The sequence below is a fragment of the Oryctolagus cuniculus genome, chromosome 11, assembly GCF_964237555.1.
Source record: "Oryctolagus cuniculus chromosome 11, mOryCun1.1, whole genome shotgun sequence".
Classification (NCBI taxonomy): Eukaryota; Metazoa; Chordata; class Mammalia; order Lagomorpha; family Leporidae; genus Oryctolagus; species Oryctolagus cuniculus.
The window spans coordinates 119,200,993-119,223,790 of NC_091442.1; the positions used below are offsets into that span (position 1 = coordinate 119,200,993).

Sequence of the window (22,798 nt, forward strand, 5' to 3'; positions counted from 1 at the left end):
AAGTTTAAATGTTTAATGAGAATAATTTTTTCCCCAGAAACATCATGAATCTAAAGCAGAACACATGCTGGATGTGGAACTATTTTTGTTTATTTATTTGAAAGAGTTATTGTCGGGGGTAGACAGAGCGAGATCAATCTTCCATCAGCTGCTTCACTCCCCAGATGGCTGCAGCAGCCAGGGCGGGGGCAGGCCGACGCCAGGAGCCGGGAGCTTCTTCCAGGTCTCCCACATGTGAGCCGTCTTCCACTGCTTTCCCAGGCCATCGGCGGGGGCTGGATCAGAAGTGGAGCAGCTGGGACTCGAAGCGCGGCTCACATGGGACGCTGGCGGTGAGGGCAGTCGCTTTACCTGCTACGCCCCAGCGTCGGTCCCCAAGTGTCAGTGGATTCTGTGGAGTTTCTCCCACATACAGAGAGCCATCTCCCATGCAGCCGAACGGCCTGCAGGTGCACCCAAGCAGGGCTGGGTGCTCACGGCGCCCTTAAAACCCAGCCTCCAAGCCTCGTGTGGCCGGAGGACACAGGGAAGGGGCAGGGGCACGGGGAGGCCGGCTCTGGGGCGCACTTGCTGCAGGGGGTTCCGAGTAAACGCTAGGTGCTCCCTGGTCTCTCAGGACAGGGACAGGTGACCAAGCGCTCTCCTGGCCCTGGAGGCCACACCCACGAGTGAGGTGGGAAGAAACGCCTGCTCACCCAGGCGCTCAACAAACAGCCACAGGCCCCTCCCAGCGCGTCGCAGGTGGCCCTCACCACTCACCTGTACCTTCGCAGGGGAGGGTGAGCGCCTCGTGTGGTGCAGGGACAGGACAGGACTCTCCTGGGATGGACCCCACCCACCAACCCACCCTCTTTAAATAAACAGTCTACACTGCCATGTGCACGCTGAGGCTACATTTCATTTAAAAAAAAATCCTCCCGACTCCTACTGGACACGGAGGTCGGGGTGGCTTCCGGGCACCGCCCCCCAGCCTCCCCACCCCGCTGCAGCGTCAAGACGCCCTGATGCAGGTCTTGGAATAAAAGGAACGCGAAAGCAAACTCGCGTCACAGCTGTAAACGTCTCAAGGACTCGGGGGAGCTCCCATGACACCTTGCATGAGTTCCTAAGCCTCCAGTTAGGCTCACGCTGGCCCCTGGCCAAGAAGAGCTGTGTGACCACGTGGACTGGGCCCAAGACCACCAGGAGCAGCCCCGGTCCCCCTGTGCAGACCCCACACACGGGGTCCAGGACTGACCACCGAGACCTGTTTTTTTTTTTTTTTCTTAAGATTTATTTATTTGAAAGACAGAGTTACAGTGAGAGGTAGAGACAGAGAGAGAGGTCTTCCATCCGCTGGGTCACTCCCCAGATGGCCGCAATGGCCGGAGCTGAGCCAATCCGAAGCCAGGAGCCAGGAGCTTCTTCTGGGTCTCCCACATGGATCCAGGGGCCCAAGGACTTGGGTCATCTGCCACTGCTTTCCCAGGCCACAGCAGAGAGCTGGAGCAGAAGAGGAGCAGCCGGGACTAGAACCAGCACCCATAAGGGATGCCGGCGCTGCAGGCCAGGGCATTAACCCACTGCGCCACAGCCGGCCCCCAGACCTGTTTTCAAAAAGCCTTTCGGTGACTTCTAAAGACAGAAGCGGCTAAAAGGACACACTTCACACGGGCTGACTTTTCTCCTGCTGCAGAGCTGGTCAGCCCGTGAAGACTCAAACTTGTAAATTAGCGCTAGATCAGGACTACAAGGACACACAGCGGGAAATGATGCTTACAAGGAAGCCGACGCAACGTCCCTGCAAAGTGAGAGGGCGTCGCCCGATGACAAGGCAGCTCCGCGGTCCTGCGGGAGACCCGCCCACGGGGCACAGAGCCACGCCACGGACTGCCGCTCCGCTCCGCAAAGGAACGCGGAGCCGACTCTCCCACAGCCTGGGGAGCCCGTGAGCACGCCGAGTGACAGGAGCCACGCACATCGCAGGATCCCGCCCGCAGGCAGCGTCCAGCGTCTGCAGCAACAGGCGGCCGGCAGGGCATAGCCCCCTGGTTTCTGGTTTGGGCGGGGGTAAATGAAGAGTAACGGCTAGCGAGTCAGGGTTTCTTTTCGGGATGACACTAATGTTCCCAAATCAGCGGTGATGGTGGCACAACCTGGTGAAAACGTTAAAAACACAGGCTGGCGCTATGGTGCAGCAGGTTAAAGCCCCAGGCCGGCATCCCATATGGGCGCCAGTTCAAGTCCTGCAGTGCAAGATGGCCCAAGTCCTTGGGCCCCTGCACCCACGTGGGAGACCCGGAGGAAGCTCCTGGCTCCTGGCTTCGCACCAGCCCAGTTCTGGCTGTTATGGTCATTTGGGGAACGAACCAGCGGATAGAAGACCTCTCTCTCTCTCTCTGGCTGTACCTCTCTCTGTAATTCTTTCAAGTAAATAAATCTTTTAAAAAAAAGTTAAAAAAAAAACATTGATTTATTCACATTAAAAGGGTGGATTTCGTGATATGTAAATGACATATTAATACAGCTATCATTAAAAACGTACAGGGAACGTGAAAATAATCAGTATCCAGAACTCATGCAACTCTCGACATGGACACAGGTGGGGAGGCAGATTCTCGGTCCCCCCTCCCTTTCCCATCTCCCTTCCCAATTCAGTCTGAAAGCCATGAAGGGGCCGAGGGCCTGCGGGGGGTGTGGGGTGAAGCCGGGGTATCAGGGGGCACCCACATGGGGCAGGGCAGGTGCTGGAGGGGCCCGGTCAGACAAGTAAATATGCCGAGGGTGACAGAGGCCAAGGTTCTAGACCACAGAACGGGAGACTCCACAGTGCTGGGGTAGAGTTGCGGCGGCGTTGGTGTGAACTTCAATAGGGGTGTGTGTGTGTGCATGTGCATGGGTGTACATGTGTGTGCACGCGTGTGCGTATGTGCATGCATGCGTGCACATGTGTGTTGCCTGTATGTGTGTGCGTGTGTATGGGTGTACATGTGTGTACATGTGTGTGCATGTGTGCCTGTATGTATGTGCATGTGTGTTGCCTGTATGTGTACGTGTATGCGTGCATGTGTGTACATGCGTATGCACGTGTGTGTGCATGTATGTGTGTGTGCGTGTGTGTGCATATGTGAAAGGAACTGTACCCCCTGGAGCTCTGCCTGCTGACAGCACACGGAGCCAGGACAACACGACGGCCCTGGTGCCCGGAAGCTGGCTTCTCAATCCCTTTCCATTCAAAGGATCCAGAGTTCTTTGAAGGAATGGGTCATTCCAGAACCAACACAAGGAAACACGGATAAGCACAGACTCACTCAAAGAAGCACGAGGACACAGCAACAGAACCCAGAACGCTGGACGCGGCTCCGACGATCCAGACAGACACCGTTTAAATATCCAGAAAAACACCAACGTCACGGACCCTGTCCCTCTGAACTGGAAACCCCGAGTCCCTGCGAATACACAGAGAGTAAACGACCAGAACAAGTCTCACAGTTGTTCTCCCAGAATACGACTGACCACAGAGTGGACTCTGGGAGAGCCGGGGCTACCCCACTGTGGCCGAGGGGCGAGCTGACGTCACGTGCACCAGTGCCGTGCACGGAGAAGCATACAGCAGCGCCGCTGTGGCACTCCTGCCAAGGCCACAGAGAAACCCAGGGCCCGTGCTGCGGGGTAGCGGGTAAAGCCGCTGCCTGCAGTGCCAGCATCCCACATGGCCGCTGGTTCAAATCCAGCTGCTCCACTTCTGAGCCAGCTCCCTGCTAACTGCCTGGAAGACAGCAAAAGATGACCCAGGTCCTTGGGTCCCTGCACCTGTGTGGGAGATCTGGAAGAAACTCCAGGGTCTTGACTTCAGATTGGCACAGCTCCAGGCATTGAGGCCATTTGGGGCATGAACCAGCAGATGGAAGATCAATCAATCTCTCTCTCTCTCTCTCTCTCTGCCTCTGCCTCTCTGTAACTCTGCCTTTCAAATAAATCTTAAAAAAAAAAAAAAAAAAAAAAAAAAAAAGAATGAAAGAAATAAAGAAAGAAACCCCAGACACACCCAAACTAGGCACAAGCTACAAAATTACAGGTCCGCAACCTTCAAACAGTTCAGGTCCGGAACACCAAGAGAAAGGAAACCACCTGGACTGAGGGACGGACCAGGAACCGCAATGCACAGCTCTGAGCTGCATCCCACGAGGCGTCCGGGGGCAGCTGGCGGGGCCTGGGGCCGGCGGGAGAGCTGGGTCAGGGTGCGTGGACTGCAGTGGTCAGGGTGCTCCTTGAAGGAAACGAGCCCGCAGCGCTTGCTGGGACAGGGTGTCCCCCCAGTAACTCCGCTATTGCCTTTAAAACGATTCAGCATGGCCGGCGCCGCGGCTCACTAGGCTAATCCTCCGCCTTGCGGCACCGGCACACCGGGTTCTAGTCCCGGTCGGGGTGCCTGATTCGGTCCCGGTTGCTCCTCTTCCAGGCCAGCTCTATGCTGTGGCCAGGGAGTGCAGTGGAGGATGGCCCAAGTGCTTGGGCCCTGCACCCCATGGGAGACCAGGATAAGTACCTGGCTCCTGCCATCGGATCAGCGCGGTGCGCCGGCCGCAGCGGCATTGGAGGGTGAACCAACAGCAAAGGAAGACCTTTCTCTCTGTCTCTCTCTCACTGTCCACTCTGTCTGTCAAAAAAAAAAAGAAAGAAAGAAAGAAAGAAAGAAAGAAAGAAAGAAAGAAAGAAAGAAAGAAAGAAAGAAAGAAAGAAAGAAAGAAAGAAAGAAAATAAAAAGAAAAAAAAAATTCAGCAGGGGCTGGCGTTCTGAGGTAGCCAGTGAAGCTGCCTCCTGCAACACCCCCCCCATACAGGGGCCGGTTCATGCCCCGGCTGCTCCACTTGGATCCAGCTCCCTGCTAACAGCCTGGGAAAAGCAGCAGGACACGGCCCAAGCGCTTGGGCTCCTGCACCACGTGGGAAACCCAGATGAATCTGGCCCCAGCCTGGCCCAGCGCTGGCCATTGCAGCCACCTGGGGAGCGAAGCACAGCTCACTTGCACACGCTCTCTCTCTCTCTCTCTCTCTCGCCCCCTCTTCTCTAATTCTGAATTTCAAAACAACTAAATCTTTTTTAAAACTAATAAAATGATTAAGCAGAGAGTTGTAACAGAGACAAGAGACCAGCCCTCCCACAGAAAATAGCTCCAAGCTTCTGTCAAATCCAAACGGAACCAGGTAGAGGCTCCGGGGAGGGAAATGACGGGCACGGAGGGGCTTCTGGTCTTCGATGGCCGTTAGCCTAAGGACAGGCCACAGTCCCCGCCCAGCACAGAGCTCGGCGCAGCAGCTGAGCCACTGCTGCGGATATCCACATCTCACACGGGGCTGCCGGGGTTCGAGTCCCAGTGCCGATTCCAACTCCAGCTTGCTGCTAACGACCACCCTGAGAGGCAGCCCATGAAGGCTCAAACCCTGGGGTCCCTGTCACCCACGTGGGAGACGTGGATTGAGTCCCAGGTTCCTGGCTTCAGCCTGGCTCAGCCTTGGCTATTGTAGGCATTTGGGAAGTGAGCATTTGAGTCGGTGCTGTGGCGCAGCGGGTAAAGCCACCACCTGCAGTGCTGGGATCCCATATGGGCACAGGTTCACATCCCGGCTGCTCTACTTCCCATCCAGCTCTCTGCTGGGCCTGGGAAGGCAGTGGAGGGTGGCCCAAGTCCTTGGGCCCTGCACCCATGTGGGAGACCAGGAAGAAGCTCCTGGCTCCTGGCTTTATCAGCTCAGCTTGGGCTGTTGCAGCCATTTGGGAGTGAACCAGCAGATGGAAGACCTCTCTCTCTCTGCCTCTCCTCTCTCTCTGCCTCTCCTTCTCTCTCTCTGTAACTCTTTCAAATAAATAAATCTTTAAAAAAATCAATCTCTTTCTTTCCCTAATATAATGAAACTAAAGTAAAAATTTAAAAAGAGAGAGAGGAGGTCCACTGTCTTTGTGGCCTGAAGCACAGAATCCAAAGCCACCAGTGACTAGGAGATTCCTCTCACAGAAGAGACAGAGTGGGACCAGCGCTGTGGCGTAGTAGGTTAAGCCTCTGCCTGCGGCACCAGCATCCCATGTGGGCACAGGTTTGTGTCACAGCCACTCCTCTTCCAGTCCAGCTCTCTGCTATGGCCTAGGAGGGCAGTGGAGGATGGCCAAGTACTTGGGCCCCTACACCTGCATCGGAGACCAGGAGGAAGCTCCTGGCTCCCGGCTTCGGATCGGCCCAGCTCTGGCCATTGCGGCCATTTAGGGAGTGAACCAGCGGATGGGAGACCTCTCCCTCTGTCTCTCCCTGTCTCTGTAACTCTACCTCTCAATTAAATAGATAAAGTCTTTAGAAGGAGGAGGAAGGGGAGGGAAGGGGGAGGAGACACAGAGGAAGGGACCACTCTCCAAGTTTTATCTAACCAAGCATCTGGACGACCCCTGAACAATGCACCTGCGGCTCAGACTCAAGGACCAACTGGAGGTGAAGAACCGAACGGAGACAGAAGCACTGCCGTGGCAGGCACGTCGGGGTCCGCAAGTGACCCACCCGCCGGGACGGCGGCGGCGGTGCCCTTCTGAGGAACACACGTGACCCAGAGTCTGCGCACTCAGCGCGACGGCAGCCACCGCCCCGGGCTCCCTGGAGGATGACCCAGGCAGCTGAGGACCTGAACTGCTCTGCTCTGCTTAGTACAGCTCAAATCTGGAAGACAACGCCGATTCAGCGACTGCAAAACCTGTGCGCACGCGCGGAGCTGCCAGGTGTGCGAGCCTAGCATTTCAGCTGCAAATTCTATGAAAACTAAATACACATCAAGTACTTCCCAAGGACACTTAGTGCATAAGCACAAACTACACACCAGGACTGAAGCCTCGGAACACAGAAAACCATGACAACTTTGCCATCATGTGCCAAATATATTGGCTGAGTAGAACCTTTACTAAAATTAACTTCACCTTATTAATTAAAATGAAAATTAATTTTTCTCTTTTGTTGTGTTTTTTCTTTTTTCTTCTCTTTGAAAAACTAACTTTTCAGTGTCTCAATGTGGCTACTACGAATTTCTAAGTCACACCGTGGCTGCCTTCAGCCTCCTGCTGGACGGCGCTGGCCCGGGTGTTGTCTGCACAGACACAGGACGGCTGGGTTCAGGGTCTTCTCCACGAAGACCAGCACCACGGGCCAGTGGGTGCAAAGACAGCTGCTTCCCCTACGTTCCATTAATTAAGAGAAATGTGCTCACATCTGAGGGGGACACACACGCGCGTGCACACACGCACAGGAAATCTAAGGGGTAAATGTGAAACGGAACCAAGTGGAAACCCTAAGACAAGAAGTCTGAAACCCACAGTCCAAGGGGGACTCAGTGGCAGGGTAGAGCCCACAGCAAAGGTCGGATCTCGGACCAGCAGACACTGTCCGGTCTGTCGGATCTCGGACCAGCAGACACTGTCCGGTCTGTCGGATCTCGGGCCGGTGAACACTGTCCAGTCTGAAGACCACGGGGAGTGAACGTGACTGGTGACTACATTTACAGAGCCCAGGGGCCAGGGGACGTCACCCACATGTCTCAGGGAGGAAAGCGGGGCTCAAGGCTAAGGCTGGCACTGAGGGGCGTCTGACGCTCACTGAGGTTTTCATTTCACAGCCCACCGTTCGCTGGTTGAAGGTGCACGCGTTGGGCTGGGCTGGGATTGGCGAAGTCCACACGGAGATGGACTTCTGAACACGGAGCAGCACGGTCTGCCGGCGAGTGAGAAGGAAGCACAGGCCTGTGTGTGCACGCGTCACACGTGCAGTGTGTATGTCGTGTGTGTATGCTGCATGCGTGTGTGTACGCCGCGTGTGTGCATCCATTCACCAGTGCTAACGTTCTAGCCCAACGTCCCAGCCCTTGCCAGGGCTGAATCGGGCCTTATGGACTGAGGCTGGCAGTGCTGACCCTGACTGGTATGTGCAGCACCTTCCTGAGCGCTCTGAGGTCCCGGACGGAGACACGAGCAGGTGGTCCGAGGGCCCTCCTCCCCACGTCTCCGCCCGAGTCGCTGCGTCACCCCCGCTACAACCTTTCTCCGGCCGCCCCCAGTCTTCCAGGATGAAGGCCCAATTCTTTCACAAAGTCCTTTTCCAGACTGGGCCTCAGGCCACAGCCTGACCCACCCCGCTCCCCTTCACACAGGACGGACTCTACCCAGCGCCCTGGGTAAGGGAGCAGGCTGGCGCAGGCATCCGCGCTGTCGCACGCAGCTCATACCCACTGCTCGGTCAAAGCTAAACACCCTGAAGCCCTCCTGGACTGCCCCCCACCGACACAGCTCTCCTCCAACACAAAGCAGCCGCGAGCACCGCTGGCCTCCCGCGGCCGGCACCCTGCGCCAGCCCACGAGCCCCCAGGCCGAGGAGACGCCGGCCGCGATCATCCAAGCGGGCCAGAACGTAAGCAAGGGGACTGTGGGAAGCCCACGGAGCTTGGCTGCTCTCCCAGCCGCCGCGGCGCCCGCACCTGCGCCAGCACGTCCTGGAACTGCTCCTTGGTGAGCGGCATCAGGAAGTCGGCGATGACTCGCCGCAGCTCGCGCTTCGACACGGTCAGGCTCTGGTCAGGGTCCAGCAGCTGGAAGGCTCTTCTCAGCTCGTCGCCTTTGCTGGCGATTTTTTGAAATAAAAGCCGCTTGACGTCTAAGATGGACAGCACCGGGTTTGCAACGGCCGTGGCTGTAAAAAAGACACAGGCAGTCACCGGCCGCGTTCGCATCCAGGGCCCACCGGGTCCAGCGCGCTGCTCCCCGACGGCGTTTCTCCCCCGTGCCCGGCCCAGGCGGCTCGTCAGCAGGGCCTGCGCTCACCCCCACCTCTGCTCACGCGAACGGCAGCAACGATGTGGCAAAGGCCCCCTCCCCATGAAGGGCACAGGACACCAGGAAAGCCCCGGGTGCTGGGGCAGGAAATCAGCTAAGAGTTACTACCACCGAGTAAACCCTACGTCTTTCACCCCCTTGCCCGTTTCTGAGGGGAAATGTAATTCTCAATCCAGATCCCTTCACCTTCGAAGGCAGCGAGAGACAAGAGCCCAGACAGTGAAAGGCGGCTGAACAATGCTGGGAACGCTCCTACGTAACTGAAAGGCAGAGAGAGAAAGAAAACGGAGCTCTCCCATCCTCCGGTCCACTCCCCAGATGCCCACATAGCCAGGGCCGGAATGCCGCCAGGACTCCCGTGCGGGTGACGGGGACCCAGGACCCACGTGGCCTCCCAGGGAGCACGTTAGCACGAAGCTGGGATGGGGGTGGAGCCAGGACTTGAACCCAGCACTGATGCAGGATGTGGATGTCCCAAGCGGCCCAACTCCCACCCACAGAACGCTCCAATAAGCTTCCAGGGGTTTAACTTCCTGGGGGAAATTGGGGTTCCAGGTCCCAGAGTTCCCGGTGCCCCCAAAGGAGAGGAGGGACCCCTGCCCCTGTGTCCAGGACGAAACAGCCACAGGCAGCAGCCGGGAACCCCCGCAGGTGATGCAACGCAGTGGGCGGAAGTTGTGCCGAGGCCACCTGGCGTCCTGTGACCCACTCAGAGGGGAACCAGAGAACTCGTGTTTGCTCAGGAGTTGGGGGAGGCACGGGGCTCGCGGCCCATGCAGTAGCCGGGAATCCTGGACGTGTGCTGGCGGCTCTGGTGTCACCTCGCCACCCGGAACAGCACACACGGCAGCAGCAGGGCGGGAGGCTCGCTTCTATCAGCTACCGAGCGCTCTGGCACTGGGAGAGTGACACCTTCTGTCGGGGCACCTGGGCCAGGGAGACACAGCACAGGGTCTCGGGGCACCAGCTCACCCCCACCCAGAGGGCAGTCCGGGGTCCCACACAGCCAGAGCAGGCCCAGGGCTGTCCCACTGGACGGCTCAAGAGAAACCGGGCAGGCCCCCGCACCTCACGGCCGTGGGGATCTGCAAGGCAAGGCCTTGTCCACCTGGCGCCCGCCCAGGGCTGCGCTGGCCTGCCGCCGAGGGCTGAGCACACCCAAGCCCTGGGCCGGGGTGAGGGCCGCCTGTCACCTGTGACGTCCACAGCCTCCTCAAAGGGGCGATCACACAACCAGACATGGGGCGGGGCAGACGGGCACTGTGCGGCTGCAGAGCCCTGCGGGCGCCCAGCAATGAGGGAGACAGGTGACACCTGAACTGCAGCTGGGTGGTCCTGAGGGCGAAGAGGGGCTGGAGGCGCCAGCAAGGGAGCAGGGGCGGGCGGGAGGCTCCTGCTGGGCACTGGGCTGGGTGAGTGGGGGCAGCTCCTGCTGGGCACTGGGCTAGATGGGCAGGGGCGGCTCCTGCTGGGCACTGGGCTAGATGGGCAGGGGTGGGTGGGGGCGGCTCCTGCCGGGTGCTGGGCTGGGAAGGCAGGGGTGGGTGGGGGCGGCTCCTGCCAGGCGCTGGGCTGGGTGAGTGGGGGCAGCTCCTGCTGGGCACTGGGCTAGATGGGCAGGGGTGGCTCCTGCTGGGCACTGGGCTGGGTGGGCAGGGGTGGGTGGGGGCGGCTCCTGCCGGGTGCTGGGCTGGGAAGGCAGGGGTGGGTGGGGGCGGCTCCTGCCGGGTGCTGGGCTGGGTGGGCAGGGGTGGGTGGGGGCGGCTCCTGCCGGGTGCTGGGCTGGGAAGGCAGGGGTGGGTGGGGGCGGCTCCTGCCGGGTGCTGGGCTGGGTGGGCAGGGGTGGGTGGGGGCGGCTCCTGCCGGGTGCTGGGCTGGGAAGGCAGGGGTGGGTGGGGGCGGCTCCTGCCGGGTGCTGGGCTGGGAGGGCAGGGGTGGGTGGGGGCGGCTCCTGCCTGGCGCTGGGCTGGGTGAGTGGGGGCAGCTCCTGCTGGGCACTGGGCTAGATGGGCAGGGGCGGTTCCTGCTGGGCACTGGGCTGGGTAGGCAGGGGCGGCTCCTGCCGGGTGCTGGGCTGGGTGGGCAGGGGTGGGTGGGGGCAGCTCCTGCCGGGCACTGGGCTGGGCGGGGGCGGCTCCTGCCGGGTGCTGGGCTGGGTGGGCAGGGGTGGGTGGGGGCAGCTCCTGCCGGGTGCTGGGCTGGGAAGGCAGGGGTGGGCAGGGGCAGCTCCTGCTGGGCACTGGGCTGGGCGGGGGCGGCTCCTGCTGGGCACTGGGCTGGGTGGGCAGGGGTGGGTGGGGGCGGCTCCTGCCGGGTGCTGGGCTGGGTGGGCAGGGGCGGGTGGGGGCAGCTCCTGCCGGGTGCTGGGCTGGGAAGGCAGGGGTGGGTGGGGGCAGCTCCTGCTGGGCACTGGGCTGGGCGGGGGCGGCTCCTGCTGGGCACTGGGCTGGGTGGGCAGGGGTGGGTGGGGGCAGCTCCTGCCGGGTGCTGGGCTGGGAAGGCAGGGGTGGGTGGGGGCGGATCCTGCCGGGCACTGGGCTGGGTGGGCGGGGGCGGCTCTTGGCGGGCGCTGGGCTGGGCAAGCGGGGGCGGCTTTGCCCTTGGGCGTCCTCCTCTGGTTCTGGCCGCCACAGTGGGATCTCCGACCAGAGAATGACACGACCCAAGGCCTGCTCTCAAAGCTGGTCCTGGCCCCACGTGGAGGAGGGACAGCCAGGAGGGACACAGGCTCGCGGCCGTGCAGCTACGAGTGCAGGGAGGCCAGGATGAAAACCAGGGCTGGACAGAGACAGGCGAGGGAGGTGGAGCGACCTGGGATGTCACGTGCCAGGACGTGGCTTGAGGCCTCGGCAGGGGCTCCCGACCCACGGCTGCTCTCAGTCACATCAAAGCTCCTCCCACACAAGGTGGGGTACACGCCCCCCTTCGGCCTGGGAGGGCCCGTGACAGATGCCAGAACGGAGCCCGTGACTCCCAAGGTGAGACTGTGAGAGGTGCCACCGCTCTGCCGGGTCCTCTCAGGATGGCCACAGCCAGTCACGGCCGGGGCAGGAAGCCACGAAACCACACGGGGAGGCCACGTGTGGGTGTCCTGGGTGGCAGCCCCAGACGGGCTTCCAGCCAACAGCCAGTCAACCGGCAGCCGCCGGAGGCAGCCAGCACCAGGAGCTCCCTGCACAGTACGCACGCCCTGGAGCAGAGGTGCGGCCTGAGTCCTGCCGAGCCACACAGCTGTGCACACGACGCGGGGCTGGCATCGCCTGCAACCGACAGCGTGCCGCTGCTTCTACACAGCGGCAGGTTCCTGGGGCAGAAGGGGAAAGTTCAGGTGCAGGCGGCTGGGGGTGGGGTGGGGTGGGGTGCACTCTCAGGAAACACCCACTGGGTCCCTGTCACCTTCCAGCCGCTGTGCGCCGTGCGGAGGGTAAGACAGGCACGGCTCACGCTCTGGGCGAGGACCAGGCAAGGAAGAGAGTGGCAGGTGCAGTGAAGACGGGACAGTGTGGCCACCTGGGGCAGCCAGGGAGGCTTCTCCACGAAGTTCCTGAGCCGGAGCCAGAAGGACCAAGACGAGGCAGGCAGCCAGCAGACGTGCAGCGTCCCAGACACGGAAGGCACAGCGGCCGCAGACAGCCCTTAGGCAAGGAGCGGCCTGAGCGTCCGGGGGACAGAGGGCGGTCGGCACCAAGCACTCGGGCGGCCGGGCTGGGGTCAGGGAGGTGGGGGCCGGCTCACTCTGAGCCCCCGCACAGAGGGCACAAGGAGGGCCCAGGAGCCAGCAGAGAAGCAACATCACCCAATACATGGAGCTTTTTCAAAAAGTCATTCTGCCTGCCACACACAGAATGGATTATGGGAAAACAAGAAACGAGGAAAGACCAGAAAAACGGCCACTCCTGGAGTCCTAGAAGAGGCAGGATCTGTCTCTTCTGTGGCTGGCGTGGCACAGCACAGCCTTTCTGATGGACGCCTGGACTTGGGGGGAGGGGGGACAGGAGGAGGAGGGCAGGCAGAGAAACAGAAATAGGGGGTGGTTCCACCGGGCTGGACTTGCAGGACCAGCTCGGTGCCAGTGACGGAGCCGGAGGGCGCTGCGGGGTGGGGAGGTCTGTGCGGCCGGTGCAGGCGTGCGGTGCCCACCAGATGAGGCAGGAGCGGCAGAGCAGCCAGGGGCCATGGAGTTACACTGGTTACAGGTGGGGCTTTAGGACACGGAGCCAGAGAGCACAGCCAGGGAGAGGAGCCCGGAGTGGGGAGGACCCTGCACCTCCCACAGGACTCCCAAGGGTGCTCAGAAACGCAGCCCGCGGGGCCGGCGCTGTGGTGCAGTGGGGTGAGCTGCCGCCTGCCATACAGCAATGGCTGCAATACCGGCCCTTGGCTAATGCGCCTGGGAAAGCTGCGATTGATGGCCCAAGTGCTTGGGCCCCTGCATCCGCGTGAGAGACCTGGAAGAAGCTCCTGGCTCCAGCCTGGTCCAACCCTGGCTGTTGCAACCAGTGGGTAGAAAACATCGCTCTCTCTCTTTCTTCTCTCCTTCTCCCTGTAACTCTGCCGTTCAAAAAAAAAAAAAAAAAAAAGAATCGAATCGCAGCAGGCGCTCCAGGCTTGGCCCCTCCATTTCTGACCACCGCTGATTCACCCAGAGGGGCCGCAGGACTGGCCATCAGCTGGCGAACACTTCTCCTGCCCGGGGCCCCAGTGTCACAGAGGGTCCCCTTGCTAATGTGTGCTCAATCTTCAAATCTCTCTCGGACCTGCCACACGTATTTTTTGTGGCTTTCCAAGAAGCTCCATCTCTGCAATCAAGAATCACAATTCTGAAGGGCCAGGACGCGTTGACTGGCAGCAATCTGAAACCGTGTCCTGTGTCACAGGCCTGATGTGACGTTTAAGACTGAAACGAGCCGGCGCTGCGGCTCACTAGGCTAATCCTCCGCCTAGCGGCGCCGGCACACCAGGTTCTAGTCCCGGTCGGGGCGCCGGATTCTGTCCCGGTTGCCCTCTTCCAGGCCAGCTCTCTGCTGTGGCCAGGGAGTGCAGTGGAGGATGGCCCAGGTGCTTGGGCCCTGCACCCCATGGGAGACCAGGAGAAGTACCTGGCTCCTGCCATCGGATCAGCGCGGTGCGCCGGCCGCAACGCACCAGCTGTGGCGGCCATTGGAGGGTGAACCAACGGCAAAAAGGAAGACCTTTCTCTCTCTCTCTCTCTCCGTCCACTCTGCCTGTCAAAAAAAAAGACCGAAACGAGAGCAGTAACCAAACTCGCACGGCTTGCTGGTCGGAGCAGGATACGACCTTTCTGCAGAGCAATCTGACAAGGTCTGCATCTGACAGTCACGGCACACTGTCACTCCACCCTACAGGAGAACGGGCAGTCACTCCATCCTACAGGAGAACCGGCAGTCACTCCACCCACCAGAGAACCGGCAGTCACTCACCCTACAGGAGAACGGGCAGTCACTCCCCTACAGGAGAACAGGCAGTCACTCACCCTACAGGAGAACAGGCAGTCACTCACCTACAGGAGGACGGGCAGTCACTCCATCCTACAGGAGAACAGGCAGTCACTCCCCCTACAGGAGGACGGGCAGTCACTCACCTACAGGAGGACAGGCAGTCACTCCATCCTACAGGAGAACAGGCAGTCACTCCCCCTACAGGAGGACGGGCAGTCACTCACCCTACAGGAGAACAGGCAGTCACTCACCCTACAGGAGAACAAGCAGTCACTCCCCTACAGGAGAACAGGCAGTCACTCCACCTACAGGAGAACAGGCAGTCACCACCCTACAGGAGAACAGGCAGTCACTCACCCTACAGGAGAACAGGCAGTCACTCCACCTACAGGAGAACAGGCAGTCACTCCCCTACAGGAGAACAGGCAGTCACTCACCCTACAGGAGAACAGGCAGTCACTCACCTACAGGAGGACGGGCAGTCACTCCATCCTACAGGAGAACAGGCAGTCACTCCCCCTACAGGAGGACGGGCAGTCACTCACCCTACAGGAGAACAGGCAGTCACTCCCCCTACAGGAGAACAGGCAGTCACTCCCCTACAGGAGAACAGGCAGTCACTCCACCTACAGGAGAACAGGCAGTCACCACCCTACAGGAGAACAGGCAGTCACTCCACCTACAGGAGAACAGGCAGTCACTCCCCTACAGGAGAACAGGCAGTCACTCCACCTACAGGAGAACAGGCAGTCACTCACCCTACAGGAGAACAGGCAGTCACTCCCCTACAGGAGAACAGGCAGTCACCACCCTACAGGAGAACAGGCAGTCACTCACCCTACAGGAGAACAGGCAGTCACTCACCCTACAGGAGAACAGGCAGTCACTCCCCTACAGGAGAACAGGCAGTCACCACCCTACAGGAGAACAGGCAGTCACCCCACCCACCAGAGAACCAGCAGTCACCACCCTACAGGAGAACGGGCAAGATAAATCAGCATCTGAGGTCGCGGACTCCAGCATGGACAAAGCACTACTGGGAAACAGCACCCTAGCGCCTTCCCCTGCAGTGGGGGGTGGGGTGGCTGGGGTGGGGTAAAACACATTCAGACAGGGAAGGAGAAACCACGCACCTGCCCAAAATCCAGCCCCTGGGGCCAAGGGCTGGGCGGGAGCAGGAGCTGCCTGAGACCCACCCCCCAGGCAGGGCCTTGGGGTTGTGCACAGCTGGGGGCAGAGCACGGGAGCTGAGACCACCCCCACCACCACCACCCGGCAGGGCCTGCGGTTTTGCATGCCTGAGGCAGCCGCTTACTGAAGGCTGAGTCCCGGGGAAGTGACCTCAGCCACCTGCAGCCAGCGGGAGGCAGGCAGAGGTCTTCTGGGTGCAGAAAGCCGGGGCAGAGTTGGAGGACAAAGAACCCCAGAAAACCCCTTGAAGGGCAGGGGGACGGCAAGGCTGAGTCTCCTCCCACAGACCCTGACACCCACCAGGGCTCAAAGCTCAGACGCACCGACAGCAAGCACTGGAAGCCAGGGCTAACGTCAACCCAAGGACTGTGCAGTCGGCCCAGCTGCCCCCTCGCACAGGCCGGCCTGCCCCAGGGAAGCCCCCGAGGGGGGGGGGGCGAGGGGGGGACGGGGGGAGGGGGAGGAGGAGGGGGAGGGGGAGGGGGAGGAGGAGGAGGAGACGCGTTCAGTCTCCAGAAGCGAAGATTACCCACTGCTGCCCCTGCTGTTCCTCTACGCTCATTATAAAATTCCAAGAGAAATGAAGAACAGGTGCCCTGACCCGAAGCAAAAGCAGCCACCCCAAGAGGACCACAGAGAGAACACGGAGACGACCGGGTATCAGATGCAGGTGAGGAGCGGTGACAGAGATGAACGGCAACGGCTGGGCACGCGTCCACGCGGAGGGACAGGGTCACCATCCGGGAGCGAAACTGAACTTGTGCTTTGCGAAGGACACGCCAGTGAGGCGGAAGGGTGACCACGGACGGGGGGAGGACGTGAAAAGACGTCTCACAGGGCAGCTGCCGCAGGCGGGAACTCGGGCCTGCCGTGTGCACCCAGCCCAGCAGTTGCAGTGCCCGCTGAGGCACCCGCGTCCCAGACCACAGTGCCGAGTTCAAGGCCTGGATCCTCCCCGATTCCAGCCTCCTGCCGACGCGGATTCCTGGGGCATCAGGTGATCCCTGCCCGCTTCCGGAAGACCTGGCCTTGGGTGCCAGCTCCCGGCTGCCGCCTGGCCCAGGCCCAGCCGCTGTGGGCACCGGGGAGTGAAACGGCAGAAGGGGGCGCTCTCTGCCACTCTCTCTCTCCTCCTCTCACACAATTAAAAAAGTAATAGAACTCAAACACAACAGGAGGACATCCCAGTTAAAAAATGGGTCCGACACCGTAACAGACCCCTCACCAAAGAAGAAATACAGACTCAAATAGGCATACAGACGTATGTTCCACAGCGTGTGTCACCTGTGCAAATCAAACAAGGAGCGGCCCCTGCGCACCTGCTGGAGGGGCTGACAACACCAAACGCAGGTGCGCAGGTGCGCGTGCGGAGCGGGAGCTCAGGACTGCGGCGGGCACGCAGAGGGGCGGCCGCTCCGGACGGTGGCTCTCACAAAACCAGGCCCAGACCCAGCAACTCCACTCCTTGGTCTTCACCCAGGGAGCTGAGAGGCAGGCAGACATCCAGACGCAGACGCTGAAACCCTGCCGACGGGATTCCTTCAGCGCGGGGGTTAAACCAGGAGGGCCAGACAACGGAATAGTCTCCGGCACTAAAGTGCAATGAACATGAGGCCACAGACATGGGGGTGTGCACATGCACATTATTGAATAAAAGCCTAAAAAGGCTACATACAGACACGTCTATATGTGAATGATTCCAACGGGATGACATTCCGGAAAAGACCCAACTACGGAGGCCGGCGCTGTGGCACAGTAGAGTGAGCCTCCGCCTGCGGTGCCGGCATCCCACCTGGGCGCCGGTTCAAGTCCCAGCTGCTCCAGTTCTGATCCGGCTCCCTGCTAATGCCCTGGGGAAGTGGCAGGAGATGGCCAGGTGCTTGGGCCCTGCACCCACGTGGGAGACCTGGAGGAAGCACCTGGCTTGGATCCGCCCAGCTCCACTGCTGTAGCCATTTGGGAAGTGAACCAGCAGACGGAATATTCTCTCTCCTTGCCCGTCCCCACGCCCGCCCTCTCTCTGTAACCCTGCCTCTCAAATAAGTAACCTTAGACAGACCAAACTATGGAGACAGCGAAATGATCGGGGTGAGGGGGGCAGCAGGATGGACGGGGAACGTGGTGAACTTTTTAGGACGCTGAAGCTAATCTGTATGACGTCACAGTGGACACGCAGGTCCCTGCACCTCTGCCAAGCACACGGAATCCACCCCGCCAAGGGTGAACCCTGACGTAAACCGGGGCACACTTCAGGTGGAGGTGCTAACGCACCCGCTCACGGACGTGCCACGGCGCCGGGGGGGCTCTCTGCTTGCTGCCAGCTGTTCCGAGTGTGAAACTCACCTAGGAAACACAGCTGCTAGCTCCGTCATGAAAGACTGCGTATACTACGTGACGTGTGGGTAAGCCCGTGGGTCCTGGGACTACAAGGCCTGGTGCTGCCACTGACAAACGGTGTGACCCTGGGGCGAGTGCCTGCGCTGTGTCTCTGTGCCCCGTACGGACCACGGGTAGTGGGGGCCGATGCAGAATCACCAAGGGGGCGCACGGCCCAGAAGCCCCTGAACGACCCGGTGCCCAGGAACCGCGTGAGCGACGTCTCGGCTAGGACTCTCCTCCGCTCACGAGTACTCACTTGAAGAAAATGGCCTGAAGGCGCCCTGGAAGCCGGTCCGCGAGTAGGCGCGACACGGTGAGGAATAGGGCCTTGAACTCCTGAACTTCTGCTTGTGGAAGTACACCGGATGCCAGTCTGGGATAACAGACATTTTGCACATTAAATCCCTGTGACGGAAAACAGAGGAGGTTAACAGAAAGCACACGGTAGGGCGGCCCTGGGACGCAGCGGGTGGAGTCGCTGCACCGTGACGCCAGGACCCCAAACGGCAGCCCTGGTCCAGTCCCCCCGCCCCTCTGATCGAGCTCACTGTGAGGACGGCCCAGGAGCTTGGGCCCCTGTGCCCGTGTGGGAGACCCGGACGGAGCTTCCGGCTCCTGAGTTCACCCTGGCCCAGCCCTGGATGGAGACCTGTCACTCTGCCTTTCAAATCAATCAATCAATCAATCTCAACAGGACAGCACATGTTACTCATGTGTCCAGTTTCCTGCTACCCCTTCCAGCGAAGAACGGCCAGGCCGTGCCACGGACGCCGCTGGTCTTGTGAGACTGTGCCTGCGGCTGGCACAAAGCAGTCGCTCTGGATCCCGCACTTCGAGCAGATTCAACAACCTTCCAAAGTGGGACAGTAGGGAGGCTCTTGTCCAGGACATCCACCCACACTGCGGGACACCGGCGCGTGTCTTTGGCAGGCAGCAGGGCTGGGGTGCTCAGGCCCTGGGAGCTCTCTCTAAGCACCCCCTTGTCGATACCTGGCACAGCCGGGAACAGCAGCCAAAGGGCAGAGACGGGCCCCCAAGCCCTCTCCTCCCTGCAGCCAACGAGAATTCCAGCACAGGTCGTCACAGTCAGTCTTTTCGGAATTCGGAAAATTAACCACAGACTGGCGGCAATGGGGCATTCGTGGAACTGGCCGCAGCTCGGTAGCAGCACCAGGCTGTGTGGCGCTGTGACCCCTCTGATCCTGAGCCTCCCGACTCACTCCCAACTCTGACAGCCCAGCAAGGAAGCAGCCCTGGGCCACAGGGACACCAGCAGCCACCCGGGACACCAGCAGCCTGGCAGCTGCTGGCAGAGCAGACCGGAGCTCCGTCAGACCCCCACGGCCAGAGGACCATCCCCACCCCACGGGATGTCGTCCCGAAGCACCCACCAGCCAGGCTGGCCTTTGTGAGCTGACCGTAGCCCGTCATGAAGAGGCATCTGTTGGAAAAAATCGGCAGCAATGTTTAATACCACAGTTGTCTTAACAGGGTGAACACCGGGGCAAACGCCAAGCTAACCAAGACGCTCAACAGGAAAAACCGGAGAACGTGGTGTCCACGGGGCCTCGCAAAGCACCCCTGGCCCCTGGAATCTCGAAGGCCGCCCACGTGCGCAGGCTGCACGCTCTCCCAGGCCGCTGGCAGGCTCTGGGAAGGCTGAGGAGGCCCCACCTCCTCTCTGGAATGACCCCAAGACTCTACACACAGGAAGTGAAGCCAACGTGGAAGGCATGCTCCAACCCAGGCCAAAGCCCTCTGGCGAGAACTGGGAGACCGGTTTCTACGGAAACTCCGTCCCACTGTGAGCTGAGCACCAAGCCATGCAATCCGAGGTGTCAGTGGCCAGGCAGGACAAACCACATAAAGTCCAGAAAAGTCACAGAACAAACAGGCACACAGAAAGGGCTGAGAATGATGATTTCAGGGCTGGCGCTGCGGTGCAGCGGGTTAAAGCCCCGGCCTGCGGCGCCAGCATCCCCTGCGGGTGCCAGTTCGAGTCCCGGCTGCTCCACTTCCGATCCAGCTCCCGGCTAATGCGCCTGGGAAGGCATCAAAGGATGGCCCAAGTGCTCGGGCCCACGTGGGAGACCCGGAAGAAGCGCCTGGCTCCTGACTTCGACCTGGCCCAGCCCTGGTCCTTGCCGCCATTTGGGGAGCCAATCAGCAGATGGAAGACCTCTCTCTCTGTCTCTACCTCTCTAACTCTGCCTTTCAAATAAATAAAATAAATCTTTAGAAAAAAAGAACCATGGTTTCCATCAGTGCTGTTACACTATTTTGAATGTCCATGGGACAGGCAGCGACACGGGACGCAGACTCTGCAGGGGCGTGTCTTCACAGGCCGTGCGAGCAGAGACGCGGTGTAACGCTGAACCTGCTGCAGACAGACAGCGCCAAGCTGGAGTCCTGCATTTGGTGGGATCAACCTTCCAGAGTACAAGAGAAACAAGGTGTCTCCCAGGCAAACAAAAATCAAGGGAATTATTGCTTCAAGGCATGTTAAATTTCTCAGGAAAAGAAAGAAAGAAAGAAAGAAAGAAAGAAAGAAAGAAAGGAAGGAAGGAAGGAAGGAAGGAAGGAAGGAAGGAAGGAAGGAAGGAAGGAAGGAAGGAAGGAAGGAAGGAAGGAAGGAAGGAAGGAAGGAAGGAAAGAAAGAAAGAAAGAAAGAAAGAAAGAAAGAAAGAAAGAAAGAAAGAAAGAAAGAAAGAAAGAAAGAAAGAAAGGAAGGAAGAAAGGGAAGGAAGGAAGGAAGGAAGGAAGGAAGGAAGGAAGGAAGGAAGGAAGGAAGGAAGGAAGGAAGGAAGGAAGGAAGAAAGAGAAAAGAGAGGCCAGTGTTGTGGAACAGGAACACCGCTGCCTGCCCTGTTCACGGCCTCTATGAGAGCCAGTACTCAGTCAAGAGTGCCCGGGTACTCCACTTCTGACCCAGCCTCCTGCCAACGGCCTGAGGGGGCACTGGACGATGGGGCTGCCACCCACTGGGAGACCAGCATGGAGCTCCTGGCTCCTGGCTTCAGCCTGGCCCAGTCCTGGCCTGGCAACCTTTTGGGAAGTGAACCAGAAGGTAAGAGCTCTGTCTGTCTCTCTGGCGCTCTGTTCTTTCTCCCCCAAGATTTATATATGTGAAAGGCAGCGTTACAGAAAGAGAAGTGGAGAAACAAATAGTGAGCTAGATCTTCCATCTGCTGGTTCGCTCCCTCAAGTGGCCACGCTCCAGTTATTAAAATCAGAAACAATTTTTTAAACACCAGGAATAAAAGAGGGTATTACTGCTCACCTTACGGAACTAAAAAGCAATATAAGGGAATACTGTAAACAATTGCATGCCAACCAATTAGGAAACCTAAATGAAAAATTCTTAGAAAGACACAAGATATTGAAACTGACTTAAGAAGCAGCAGAAAATCTGCACAGAACTACCACAAATTAAGACACTGAACCCAGGGGCTGGCACTATGGCGTAGAAGCCTGAGCCTCCATCCACGGCACCGGCATCCCATAGGCACCAGTTCCTGCCCTGGCTGCTCCACTTCCCATCCAGCTCTCTGCTGTGGCCTGGGAAAGCAGTGGAGGATGGCCCAGGTCCTTGGGCCCCTGCACCCATGTGGGGGACCTGGAGGAAGCTCCTGGCTTGGATTGGCCCAGTTCTGGCCATTGCGGCCATCTGGGGATTGAACCAGTGGATGGAGGACTTTTCTGTCTCTCCCTCTCTCTGTAATTCTACCCTCAAATAAATATATAAAAATATTAAAAAATAATTAAATAAATTAAGAGATTGAACCCATAACCAAAAAACTTCCCGCAAATGACGTCCAGGACTAAATGGGTCTTTGAGTGAATTCCACAAACTCTTTAAAAAATAGTGAAGGTCAATCCTGCACAAACCATTCCAAAAACCAGAAAAGGAAACATTTCTCACTACTTTTAGATTTAATTAATTGATTTATTTTATTTACTTGAAAGAGTTACAGAGAGAGGTAGAGAAAGAGAGAGAGCGGTCTTCCATCCACTGGTTCACTCCCCAGATGGCCACAACAGCCAGAGCTGCACAAATCCAAAGCCAGGAGCCAGGAGCTTCTTCTGGGTCTCCCATGTGGGTGCAGGGGCCCAAGCACTGGACCATCTTCCACTGCTTTCCCAGGCCACAGCAGAGAGCTGGATCAGAAGAGGAGCAGCCGGGACCAGAACCAGTGCCCATATGGGACACCAGCACTTCAAGCCAGGGCTTTAACCCGCTGTGCCACAGCGCCACCCCCTCTCATTACATTCTAACAGGCCAACATTATCACTGTTATGCCCAGTTCAGTCATCCCCAAAGACCACCAAGGAGCCGATACCGCTGTAAAGCACACGAGAGTTTTATTGCAGGTCCGGCCGGGCCTGGACTCTCAGTCAACACCGACCCAGTGGGTCTGAATCGAGAGCCCCGACCCTTCAGTGAACAGGGTTTTTATAGGGTTTTCAGAGACACTCTATACATCATGGTGCCATTTAGCAAATCATCTCATCCCACGGGAAATTCAAAGGACGTCTCCTAGAATTGATTAGTGCATCCAGTGGCGGGAACGGACCTACTAAAGGTGGTTGGATGGCTTTGGGGTTGATGCCTTTTGAATTGATTGGCCGAGGCATAGGGTCCGAGATGATGGGGTGTACGTGCTGAACTGCAGGGTCTCAGGTAGCTATCAGTCACCTTATCTGCCCTGAGACGACACCAGGAACTCTAGGCATTTCTCTGTTATCTGCTCATCGGCTGTTGCTAGGAGAGTTTATCCCAAGGGGAGTTCATTTATTTACTTTTAGGAGCTTCTGGCTTAGGGTTCAGGGCCTGGTCAGGCCCAAGTTACAAGATGGAGGCCTAATTTAAAACAGTTACACCTTGAGCCAGGCTCAGGTCTCACAATCACAATGCTAAAACCAGACAAAA

The 22,798-nt window shown here is 59.0% G+C and overlaps 1 protein-coding gene across 6 annotated transcripts in view; it reads right to left on the reverse strand.

The window, feature by feature from the left end:
- EFCAB6 (EF-hand calcium binding domain 6) overlaps positions 1–22,798 on the reverse strand; it is a 232,372-nt gene that overhangs the window by 192,913 nt on the left and 16,661 nt on the right. For 5 of the 6 annotated variants that reach the window (XM_070053016.1, XM_070053015.1, XM_070053014.1 and 2 more), the window contains exons 3-4: positions 18,125–18,273; positions 8,485–8,696 (exon numbers count right to left, since the gene is read on the reverse strand). In XM_070053016.1, the coding sequence (XP_069909117.1) occupies positions 8,485–8,696; positions 18,125–18,273 (361 nt within the window). The remainder of the gene's footprint in view (positions 1–8,484; positions 8,697–18,124; positions 18,274–22,798) is intronic. The other variant, XM_070053017.1, reaches the window with a different exon arrangement.